The sequence below is a fragment of the Ctenopharyngodon idella genome, chromosome 2 (assembly GCF_019924925.1).
Source record: "Ctenopharyngodon idella isolate HZGC_01 chromosome 2, HZGC01, whole genome shotgun sequence".
NCBI lineage: Eukaryota > Metazoa > Chordata > Actinopteri > Cypriniformes > Xenocyprididae > Ctenopharyngodon > Ctenopharyngodon idella.
This window is the reverse complement of record NC_067221.1, coordinates 4882396-4895226: the sequence shown is the minus strand read 5'-3', so window position 1 is coordinate 4895226 and position 12831 is coordinate 4882396. Positions and strand designations below refer to the sequence as shown.

General features: G+C 35.1%; 2 protein-coding genes across 2 annotated transcripts; one reads left to right on the top strand and one right to left on the bottom strand.

Annotated features, from left to right (window-relative positions):
* Positions 1 to 245: 245 nt before the first annotated feature.
* rbp2b (retinol binding protein 2b, cellular) lies at positions 246 to 5161 on the bottom strand. The gene is made up of 4 exons (XM_051879398.1): positions 4990 to 5161; positions 1792 to 1970; positions 651 to 752; positions 246 to 470 (listed from the first exon to the last, which is right to left on the bottom strand). Exons 1-4 carry the CDS (start codon positions 5060 to 5062, stop codon positions 417 to 419), a joined length of 408 nt encoding a protein of 135 aa, XP_051735358.1. The 5' UTR covers positions 5063 to 5161; the 3' UTR covers positions 246 to 416.
* Positions 5162 to 8096: 2935 nt separating this feature from the next.
* On the top strand, positions 8097 to 12819 carry rbp1.2 (retinol binding protein 1, cellular, tandem duplicate 2). Its single transcript, XM_051879436.1, has 4 exons — positions 8097 to 8291; positions 8539 to 8717; positions 10902 to 11003; positions 12718 to 12819. The coding sequence occupies exons 1-4, from the start codon at positions 8216 to 8218 to the stop codon at positions 12775 to 12777; spliced, it is 417 nt and encodes a 138-aa protein (XP_051735396.1). The 5' UTR covers positions 8097 to 8215; the 3' UTR covers positions 12778 to 12819.
* The last annotated feature ends 12 nt before the right edge of the window (positions 12820 to 12831 follow it).

Sequence of the window (12831 nt, the reverse complement as noted above, 5' to 3'; positions counted from 1 at the left end):
TATATGTAAATGCTTACTTTTATGATCAGAGCTCTGTATAGTTTTTATTGTGGGGGCAAAACATATAATGCAATACAATAATGATTGAGAGATATCATATCATATCGTATCATATTTGATGCTCACATGTTTTTTTTAATATTGTATGGATAATCAAGTAAACCTAAGTTGCTTGTTCAACTTAAAATATTTGATACAATAGGCTTAGTGTTAAGTTATATACATAAGAAATGTGAGACTCATGCTGTAATGTTTTGTCTTTATTTAGACAGAAGAAGACAAACTCCTACAGAAGTGCTGTCAGTGTCACATCAGTTTGATCTCCCGAGAAAGCAGTGATGCCTCAAGTCAACAGCTTGATTTTGAAGACTTGTTGAGTACAGCAAAATGAATGTGACATTGAATCACAATCACATTCAGTCTTTTCTCTTGTACACTTGGTGGCACACAGCATCCTCACATGTCAACTCCTGCAAGTGAAATGATCATGAGGTCCAAACGTTTCTCTTGTGACACAGCAGGAATTGTGTGAAAGGATAACAACATTCGTTCAATTATATTTCATGAAAAAATAAAAAGATTTATATGTAATATTGTTGATTCTAACATTGATCTGGTAATTATTATCCACAGAATGACTGTATGCTCACCAGATGAAGTTTGTCTTCTTCTATCCAGTGTTTCCATCCCCGGTTGGCTTTCTCACCTTTCTGTGTGGCCACCAATTTGTCCCCTTCCCAGATCACCAGAGTCTGAATATGTCAAATAAATCTTAAACCACAGGAACTGGCCTGTTACATGGCAAATTATGCTTACTTTTTTTTAAATATAAATAAATATTTTTGATCATCATGATACATAAAAAAGACACATTTCCTTAAAGACAGCTTTACACTACTCTTTCTTATTAGTGCTGACTACTGACTTGTCTGACTAGTTCTGGCTAGAATAAATATGTTCATCGATCAGTACTTTGGTACTTTTACTCGAATAAAACTGCACTCTAAAAAATGCTGGGTTACAAATAACCCAAGTTGGGTTAAATTGGACATATTGGGTTGTTTTGATCCAGCAGTTGGGTTAAATGTTTGATCAACCTGCTTGGGTAGCTTTCTTTAACTCAAGTATTGTTTAAAAATTACTGTATTTCTTGTTTAAAATGAACCCAAAGTATGTTGGAAATTAACATTTATTAATATGTTTAACGAATAATAACTAAACAATAAACATTTATTAAATTGCTTATTAATAAATGTTCACCTTTTGATTATTGTTGTTGCCTCTAGTACTTATGTGTCTGATTTTTAATTTTCAACAAATTTTGGGATCATTTTAATCCAGCCATATAGTATTTTTTAAGCAATAGTTGAGTTAAATAAAACTGCCCAGCACATTGGCAAACATGTAACCCAGCAGCTGGGTTTGTCCATTTTCAACCCAACATGGGTTGTTTTTAACCCAACATTTATAAGAGTGTAAAAATGAGTACTGTTACTGGAATAATATTTTAGGGTATCTATACTTTTACTCAAATACTATACTTGTGTACTTCACGCACCACTGGTTTATAGAAATAAATCTGTATTGAGATGACATGAGAAAAAAAAAGACCTTATTGTATTTTGTCCTTTTGGGTAAAAGTTGAGGCCTGTTTTCTATTTGTTTTACTGTAGGTCCATCACTGAACAAACTGACTGAGATCACGGCCTACAGGTCAAGGCTGGGGTAACGACAGGTTAAATAATATTACATCATTAGAGGAGGATCACAGTTATAAAGGAAATTTCTGACCTTCAGCGTCCTGTTGTCAAATCCCTTAGTGAATTCTTCCTTCTCGACTCCAACAGTGAAGATCAGCTCATAGCTTTTGAAGGCGCTCTGTGTCTTAATCACAAAGTTATCCCCATCCTGGGTAAAGGTCTTTGTCGGAGTGAGGTGGGCTGCAATCTTCCGGAAGGCAAAGTCGATGTCTATGTATGTGTAAGAATAACAAAATATTTGCAACTTGGCATGGTCATTTCTCATACTTTAAATGGCTTTGCCTAATATTATAAAGTGACGTAATCAGAGTTAGAAAATGGCACAAATAGCTTTTTCTTATTTCTCTGTTGACTTAACCCTTGTAAGCTATTCGTTTGGGATGTACACTCAGGCTGTTGGGGTTAATGAAAACAATAAAATGTGATTTTGTAACAAAATAATGTTTTTTTAAGATTTTATTTTTGGCGTTTTTGTCTTTATTATGATAGAACAGTAAGTGAAGTGGGAGAGAGAGAGATGGGAAGGAATCGGGAAAGGTCCGTGGGCCGGGACTCAAACTCAGGTCGCCCGCTGTCGGCGCTGCCCACGAGGCTATCGGTGTCGACTAATGTCGTTTTTTTTAAAACAAATGTCATTTTACTTACTTTATTAATGTTTTTACTCTACATTTCTGCAGTTTTGGGGGGATATGGAATGCTTTAAATTTATATAAATAAATTAATAAATAAATATTTTTAAATAGTTTTTTTTTCTTCAAAATAACAACCATTTATGTAAAATTCACTTTAAAAAAGACCCACATTTCTAACTTTCATTCATGGAGATAACATGGACAATTTGCCATGGTTTAGTGTTAAGATTTTGCCATCTGGTGGAAAATAATTTTAAAGGTGCAATGTCTAAAGGATATATTGACAGAAATGCAATATAATATACATAACTATGTTTTCAGTGGTGCATACAGACCTTACATAATGAACCGTTATGTTTTTATTACCTTAGAATGAGCCGTTTCTACATACACCGTGGGTCTTTACATGTTAAGTCGCCATTTTGCGCCGCCATGTGTCTACAGTAGCCCTAAACGGACAAACTGCTCTAGAGAGCGCGTTTGCTTGACTGGCTACTCTCTGCTGTCTCAGACGAGGACATCTTTGTCCTGTGTTGGCCACCGTAGCTTCTCTATATTGCAATTCACAACATCACCACTAGATGCCACTAGAATTTACACACTGCACCTTTAAAAGAAATTGAAAAATTATCACTTTATCCAGCAGATGGCTGCAGAGCTCCACTATTTGCTATTGCTATATGACATGCTATTTTATGGAGCCCTGCAAATGACATTCACACTGTAAAAAATGAATGTGATTTTAACGGTAAAATATTGTAAAAACGCTACGGAAAAAAATTGTAAATGGGTTAACAGTAAGTTCCCGTACTATATACAGGGAAAAACTGTAAAAGCTATTACCAGACATTTTATGTAATTTTCACTGTAAAATGCTGTAAATTTTACAATTTTTAGAAGTAAAAAAGAACAAATCAATGTATAATTTACAGTCAAAAACTGTAAACTGATATTCCCACAATTCCCTGTGTGACACTCCACATTTGAAAGTATTTTGTTTAAATAATCATGTTTCTTAATAGTTTTTGTTATCAGTTATGTACATTAGAGTTTTATGTTACTTCTTCTGTTGTTTAATGAATGTTTATTGCATTGTGTAAGTGTTGTGGGTTACCATGATGGTGTTTTGCGTTTGCGTGAATCACTCTGTGCACCTTCTTTATATAAGTATATACTTCAGCTCGTGTAAAAGCTATTTGTGATGAACTCTGATTCTTCATGTGGCTTTGTCGTTTACCACCTGCATTATTATGGTGGTTGTCAGTATATTTTAAAGTTACAAAACAGATTTTAATAGTAGTGTGCATTGTTGAATTTATTGGTTTACATTCAAATTTTCTTGTTTGTAAATTACAGTTTTATACTGAAAAATGTACAGTTTGTTCTGTAAATGTGTTTACAGTTTTTTTTTGTATTTTTTACAAAATTATTCTGGCAACCGCAGCTGCCAAAATTATTTTGTAAAAACTACGGATTTTTTTTTACAGTGCAGGAAAAAATTAGTAGGCTAAATCGTGCACACAATTTACTAATTTATTCCCTCGATTTGCTAAATCGTGTACGGAGGACGAAACCTGCAAAAACAATAAATATATAAATACGCAAATAAATCAATCCATAAATAAATCAATCCACAAAATTATGCATAAATAAATATATAAATAAATAAATGTAATAAATAAATAATACATAAATCCACATATTCCTGTACAAATAAATACATAAATAATTGAATGTGCAAGGATATAAATAAATAAAGAAATAAAACGAATGTTGGGGGGGGAATCAAAAAAATTTTAAAGGAAACGAACGCTAAACTGAAAACTTTTTCCTTTTAACCGTTTATTCATTTTTGAATATAGCTCAGTATTTATTTTCCCTTGGCGCAACAGGCTAATGAGAGGGTGTCAATCAAACATCAGAAGGCGGTCTCTATGCCGCCATTGGCTGATCGTTGTAAAAGAGCCATTGGCTGACACTGTTGAAAATAGCAGTACGCTATATATCTGCTGATTATATTCTCTTCAGAGTAGATTCATACACGCTTTAGGTCAGTTAGCAGCTACATTTAATGTGACTGTAGATCCGTTTGTCCTTTTGCTAGTTTTAGGTTTGATATTCGCTTCATTTTTGCCTATATGCTGCTAAAGGGACCGTCTGCAAATTACACTCACAGTCCAAAAATATAAACGTCCAATCATTCATTCAAATGAACGATATTTACAAGGTTATGGTAAATGCTAGTGAGAAGACTGGATTCATTTTACTTATTATGAAATCACAATTATAACAATAAAAGTAACTTTTTGTCCAAAAAAGCAGGGTCTCTAGAGACCCTGAACAGTCTGAGCGTGACTTTTTTCCACACTAACATAAAACCAGATATCATTCCTATTAATTTTTTATTTATAAATCTAAGTGTTGACTTGAGCGTGACTTTTTTCCACACTAACATAAAACCAGATATCATTCCTATTAATTTTTTATTTATAAATCTAAGTGTTGACAGCTTTACAAAGTCTGATGCCATTTGGATCAAGGGAACATTTTTTTTTTTTTAATTTCAGTAAACACAGCAGACATCTGATGAGGCTTACCCAGTGCTTTGAGGTAATTATCAATGTTTTCGCTCGACTCCAGCTCCCATTTTCCAGTGAAATCCACAGCCATGGTTGTGCGATGAGCTCTGGACTTCAGTAGTGTTACCAGGTCAAGTGAGGAGCTTTTATACTCGACTGTTTATTCACAGTGAGGGGAGAGAGCAGAGTAATGATGATAAGGGAGATCTCTGACCTGACTGCAGGAGAGAAGACCCTTCACCTACTGAAAATAGATCAAAATATATTTACCACCGGCCACTATAGACAGGTTCTTTGGGTTTCCTTTCCTTTTCTGTTTAGTTAGTGGTTCTTCTATGGCATTTGCTGCGAAAACTCCCTTTTGGAGCCTTGATATTTATAAGTGTAATATGCTGATTCAGTGATCAAGAAACATTTTTATTATCAATGTTGAAAACAGTTGTGCTGCGTAATATTTTTTGTGGAAATCATGATACTTTAGGATGAATAGAAAGTCGTTTTAATACAAAAAGTCTTCAACACAAAATCAATAAGTGAAAACTAAAATAAAACTAAATTACCAGAACTTAATTAGTAAAGTTGTTTATAAATGATTGCTCATCTTTGTTCACTTTGACTTTGGAAACAGTGGGTTTTGAAGTGATAATTGGCATAGCTCATAAACAATATTGTAAATCTATCACCCACTGAGATGCTGCTGCAGAGAGGGTGGGCGTTAAACAGCGTCATTGAATTTGATCTTCAGTCCTGTGATCAGAGAAACTCTGTATTTGGACTCTATTGTTAAGCATGGAAGACAAGATAAGAGGAAATGTGTCAGGAAGAACAAGGACCATTTCCAGCGTTTGATGTTCAGAACATCAGAATGCCCAAAGGCTACACATTATTCTGTCACCACTGCTGCAGCACTTAGCGTAAATTTATGAGTCAGACTTTATCTTGAATGCTCCATCCAGTGTGTCATCAAACAGGCCTGTAAGAAAGTAGAACGAATATGAAAGTACAGAGGAAGAATATTTTGGTATTACTCCTTAGCATGTGTTATAGTAATCATTTTTGCTATTTTAATTACAGGAAGGGAGAAAGATCTGGATGTAAATTCAAACTTAAATTGCCTACATGAACACAAAAGGTTTTTTTTACAATTTTTTTTTTTTGTTCCATTGGAAAACAAAATGACATGAGGGCTTTTAAAGAGATTAACACTTCTATTCAGCAAGGACAAATTAAATTGATTAAAGGTGACAGTAAAGATAATGTTACAAAAGATTTATAGCCTATTTAAAATGCTGTTCTTTTAAACTTTTTATTAATGAAAGAATCCTAAAAAAATGTATCACAGTTTCCACTAAAATACTAATCAGTAAGTTTTCAAATGGATCATGTGACACTGAAGACTGGAGTAAATGATGCTGAAAATTCAGCCTTGATCACAGGAATAAATAACATTTTTGAAATATATTAAAATAGAAAACAGGTGTGAACTATAACAAAGACTTGTGTTGCCAAGTCCGCGGTTTTCCCGCGGAATTGGGCTACTTTATTAACATTGCTGCCGCGGGTTGTTCTTCATGTTGAAGCGATCCCAAATAACATAATATTCAGCCCAAAAAATGCGGATTTTACTCCCCAGAACGCGATTTTTAGCGGGGGACCCCCTGAAACTAGTTTTGAGTAGCAATTGAGCGAGTTTTGTTGTGAAAACCTGGCAACCCTGCTGCCGCGTTCCAGACGAGGTTGGACGTGGGAATATCCCAAATTAAATGTCCCACTTCAGACCTCAGTGAGTTCCAGTTATCACTCATCACGTTCACATGTTGACCACATGATATCGCCATGACACAATGAGAGCATCATGTTTTTGTGTCAATTATGGCAAAATAGACTAAAATAACATCGCTTTGAAAACAGCTGATGAAAAGCAAAAACCAGGGCAACATTACATGAACTTAATGTCTAATTTTATAGTTTGTCTTTACGTTCATATTCATTGGAAGCAGCCAATATCTTGGAAGTGACGTCAAATGACGCGTCTCACTGAGGTCGGGGTTGATCCATGTACCCCGAATTCATGCGCCAAATGTCCAACTCTGAGTGGCATTCCAGATGTTATTTCCTAAAATGAGGTGGGAAAAATCCAAATTCGGATCTGTCTGGAATGCAGCACTAGTGTTCTAATTGCACATGCGCATTAGCTTGGACCAGCCTGAAAAATGCAATTTTTTTGTCATGATTTGAGCGTTTAGAAACAAAATTTATGAGACAGTTGTTGTCAGATTTCATTGGTGATTTCAAATATGAAATTTAATCGTAAGCTTGGTGAAGAGTTTTGGAGAATTTGATGTTTCCCCATTCAGAGAGATAGGAGCTGCACTTGCATGCCCGAGAGGCATTTCAAAGATGGCCGCCGAGTGAAATTACTTGTCTTAAAGGGACTTTGACTACAATAAATGAAACAATGAATCACCATGACAGCAAATGAACACAAACTAGAAGGAAACACAGGAAATAAAGCTATACAAACTAAAAGTCCATGAAAACAGAAACAAAACACCAACATAATATTACTGTTTCAGTGTATTTTTGATCAAATAAATTCAGCCTTGCTGAGCATAAGAGACATTTAAGATCCTTTATGGTCCCTCCAATTTGGACTGGTAGTGTAGATACACCAAGACAAGTTTGGATGGCAAAATCACTCTCTTGTGGTTGGTGGAAAAGGAAATAAGCCATGTTTAGAAAAATAAACATCTCAGGAATCTCATGTATATTTTATTCTACATTCCACTGTAAACACTTCAGAGTAATTTAGTCAGGAAGACTGACCTCATTACTGACGGATCTTCACCTCCTGTTTGTGCTCTGGAGTCTGAAGGCGTAAACGGAAGCCGGTTTGGCAGCATTGTGATGGTTGCTTTGACTGACTGTTGTGCTGCTGACAGGCTGAGATCAAAACAATTACAAACTGACATATCTGTCTGTTCACATGCAGTGACTGACATGAGTTCATGAGATGCATCAGGCATTGGAGTTCACTCCCGGTGACAGAGCTCCTGTACAAAAAAAGAGAAAAGGAGAAAACAATCCACAGCAGAAGTCCCACAACATGTGTAAATGCTCTTTGAGATAATCCAAAGGCCCTAATTGGCTTTAGGATTACAACTTGCCGTGTGATTTGAGACACCGCAATGCACCTTGATGTTGAAACATCAGTGCAGAGGACAAACGCAAAAAAGCAGCAAAGATGTCTCCTGTGGACATGAATGGATACTGGAAAATGACAAGTAATGAAAACTTTGATGAATACATGGAAGCACTCGGTAGGCTTATACTTCATTTACTTATTCATTATACCCATGTGAAATTTCCTTTGCTGAACGAGGTATGTGAGATGTAATATATTCTGTTGGAAACGGAAATACATGCTTGTATTTTGTACTCAAGAGAAAAGTTTTAGTACCTCTGGCAGACCTGATTATAGTTTGTTATACATAGAGTACACTAAAAATCGGCTCATGTACCATAAACGGCTTTGGTTGACCAATTTTATATGTATTCAACTTACAGATGTGAATCTTGTCATCAGAAAAATTGCCAGCTATCTCATCTTTGATAAGGAGATTGTTCAGAATGGTGATCATTTTAATATCAAGACTCTCACCACCTTTAGGAACTACCATATGGAGTTTGATGTTGGAAAGGAGTTTGAGGAGGATTTGGTTGGTGTAGATGACAGGAAATGTATGGTAAGTGACCTCCTTATATATGAACGTACAGTTTAAAATGGAAATTTAAGATCAGAACTGGAAAACCTAACTTTTTTTTGTATTACACTATTAAAAATCAAGGTTCTTTATGATTCCATGAGGAGTCTTTAACATCCATGGAAACTTTCCATTCCAAAAAAGGTTTCTTTAGAGTATTAAAATGTTCTTCACATTAAGTAAAAATGGTTCTTTGGGGAACCAAAAATGGTTCTTCTATGGCATCGCTGTGAAAACCCTCATTATTTTTAAAAGTGTAGTACTATTCTGAACTGTTTTTCCTTAGGTTACTGTGATGGATGACTCAGTGATTATGTCATTAAATAGGATTAGATTGAGATTTACATACAATGACCTATTGAATCTTAAATCCATGAGGGTTTTGGCTAATGCCACAAACACCTGGTGCTCCGGGAACGTCAGGTCAACTAGTTTAGGAATGTTTGTACAGTGTTTGCGTTCAGTTTACAATGAGAGCTTTATTAGGGCTAAAATTTAAGTAAAATTAAAAATGAATTAAAACAAAATTAATTAATTAAAACTAAATCCATAAAATGATCCTATAGTGGGAAAAGTTATATGAAGAGCCTGCCAGAACTCTTTAAAGGGGACCTATAATGCCCCTTTCACAAGATGTAATATAAGTCTCTGGTGTCCCCAGAATGTGTCTGTGAAGTTTCAGCTCAAAATACCCCACAGATCATTTATTATAGCTTGTCAAATTTGCCCTTATTTGGGTGTGAGCAAAAACACACTGTTTTTGCGTGTGTCCCTTTAAATGCAAATGAGCTGCTGCTCCCGGCCCCCTTTCCAGAAGAGGGCGGAGCTTTAACAGCTCGTGCTTCGGTTGCTCAACAACAACAAAGCTGGAGAATCTCACGCAGCCAAAATGAGGATTGTCAGTAACGGTGTTCAGCCTTACATTGTTCAAACCGGAGTCGACACTGATGGAGAGACTCAGGAAGAAGTTACAACTTTTAGAATGAAACTGGACGTTTCTGAATGGTTAGTGGATAAATTTATGTAGTTGCTGTGGAGTTGATTCAACTCATCGACTAGCATGTGCCGTCATGTTAATCGTTTGTGCAAATCCAGTGTTGAATTGACCCTCGTTTGTGAAGCAGTCCGGCGTAAAATGACGGCATGATAACAACACTCTATTACAACAACTCTTCCTCTTAAAGCAGCCCAACATGGCCTCACCCCCTTTGTTGTGTGTTCTCGGGGGCGGGGTTTATGTAAAATTTAGGGTTTGTGATGTCACTAACCCGGGAAGAAGCTCATTGTAGTCCTTACCAGCCGTTTGTTGTAGTCCTTAAAAAGTGATAGACCCTTTTCTCAGACTGTGATGGCGCGTTTTGGCGCGTTTCGGAAATCCTGCAAAGTTTTTTATATTTTCATTTTTAAAAAAACGTATGTACATTTATAACACTATACTTAGTATTATATTACCTTTGCATCAAATTACAAAAAACTAGTTAACGCTGCCGTGTGGGTGTTTCTAATACAGCTATGGGAGTGACGGTAAAAATGACATCTTTCTCTCTTCTGACTGCCGTTATCAATCGCTCTAAATTTTTTTCCTGTTTTTGAAAGTTGTGAAAACACTGTTGTGGAGTTTTTCTTTTGCTATTTGAGCAAATGGAAACACAAAAAATATATTCAATGTATTCTCTCATTCGCCGCTATTGAATTTTACGACCTCTGCTTCTGAGAAACCCAGAAATGTGAAAAGGGTCTATTTCTGTAAAAGAAAATTTCTCCCTTTGCATTGAACTTTAAGCGTCGTAACTTTGCAGATGTTGTTTATGCTCAAACAGCAACATTACACACTAATTGAAGTTAAAAAAGAGAAATCATATTCAACCACCCCTTTAAGGTTCTATATAGATTTTTTTTTTAGAGAGGCAAATAATAACAAAGTGCAGTAAATGAATAAACTATTTGCGCTACAAACCAGTGTGATTCTGCTAATAAATTAAAATAATACTAATGTACAGCTAAAATAACGGAAAGTGACTGACACCGGAAGCCTTGTGCTTTAAAAAATAAGGTTGTGTTAAATACACTGCTTTATGTTTTTAGTAAAAAAAACAAACAAACAAAACATTATTGTGTGTGAATTGTCAGTCAGTTCTGGCTTGTCAATCTGTTCTTGTTTTGTAGACCACAGTAAACTGGGAGGGAGACAAACTGGTGTGTGTGCAGAAAGGAGAAAAGGAGGGAAGGGGCTGGACACAATGGGTCAAAGGGGATGAGTTACATGTGGTAAGTTTATATAAGGACGCAGTTCATATGAGGACATGGTCTGTTGTATTATGAGAGAGGTCACACTTGGCTGCTTCTTGTTATTGGTGTAGTCAACAGTGTAATTAATGAGATAACATCATTACCGCAGCAGTCCCACATTGCAATAGCAAACCTATTTAAAATGTGTAAGCTGAAATCTATTTAGTGACTTCATTATACAACTGTCTGGAATTCTTCATTTGTTACTCAACACTCTGTGTTAAATTTGTGCATAATGACCACTAAACTACCTGAACCAAGAATCATTTTACACTACTGTTCAAAAGTTTAAGGGTTGTACAATGAATTTTGAAAGAAGTCTCTTATGCCAAAGTCCCATTCAAGGAAAGTCTGTTCACTCGGCGGCCATATTTGCAATGCCTCCGGGCAGCTGTTTCAGGCATCCAAGACCAAGTCCTATCTATTTAAATGGGGGAATCCTGAAATCTCAAAAACTGCTTGGCGAACTCACAATTAAATATCATATTTCAAATCAGCAACAAAATCTGACATGAACTGTCTCATAAATGTTGTTTCTAATGCTCAAATAGCGTTATAAAACCTTATTTTTCAGGCTAGACGAGCCAATACGAGTTTCTATGGGAACCGGAGCTTCTAACGGCATTTATCAATCAGCGATTGGCTCTTTTACTTAGAAGGCGGCAAGTATTCCGCCATGTTGCGCGTTGCAGTTTCTCCCATTTATAACATTTATTATGAGTGAACCGTCTTTCTATATCCTCACCATAATTTATTTATGAAAAATACATTAAAAACAGTAGTGTAACTCCAATTGATATTTCATGTCCATGTAGTTGATTTTTTAAAGTAGGCATTTAATTTTTAGGACAATGTATATTTACATGGCTTATTTGTTTTTATTTTTTAATGTATTTAAAAATACATTTGTATTATTAAGGCAAGACACTACAGGCTAAAACGCTGCTTTTTCGATTTTGGGGTTTTTGGCTTTTAATGAAGTGTTTTTTTCAGACTAGTGGTAAGAAAACATCCAATACCCACCGTTAAGCATTTATTTTTTTGCCACTTTATCTATTTGTGTCTATAGATTTCAATTACAATACATATTATTAAAGGCAGTTTTCTCAAAATGAGTTTTTTCTCCTGCACTGAGCCATATATCTCCACTTCAGAAGCATTTACACCAAACTTTACAGTTTTCTATATTCTTAAGTTGTTTACAGAGGGATTTATTCATATATAATTTGAAAGATTACATACAACATTTTATTCCAAAGAATTTTTTTTTCTGTCAGTATTTTCTGAATTATGGAGTGATAAAAAAAGATACCCAAAATCCCCTCTGTAGCCTAAAAACCTAATATGTAAAAAATAAATAAATAAATAAATAAAAAAAATAAACAAGAATTCTCAACCTGACTTCATCCAATGTTCAGATTTTTGTACTAGAAATGTATGCAAATAGCACATTTTTAATAGTAAACATTGCCTCATTTGCATATCTAAGCATGACATTTTAGAAAACTTGTAATACAAACATTTTTTTGCAATTCTTATTGTAGTCAATCCACTGGGGAAGTATGGTGATAACTATTAGTTTATTTTTTAACTTTCTTCAGTGTCTCTCGCCTTAAAGTAATAAAAATACGTATTAAAATTGTATTAAAAAGTTTAAACTAAAAAATGTTTTATTTTTCATTTTATTTTGCAGGAAATGCGGGTCTGTGGAGTGGTGTGTAAACAAGTTTTTAAGAAACAAGTTCTCGACTGATGTGCCTTGAACCAAGTACTCTACTGTGAACAAAAGCGAACTTTTCTGCCTATT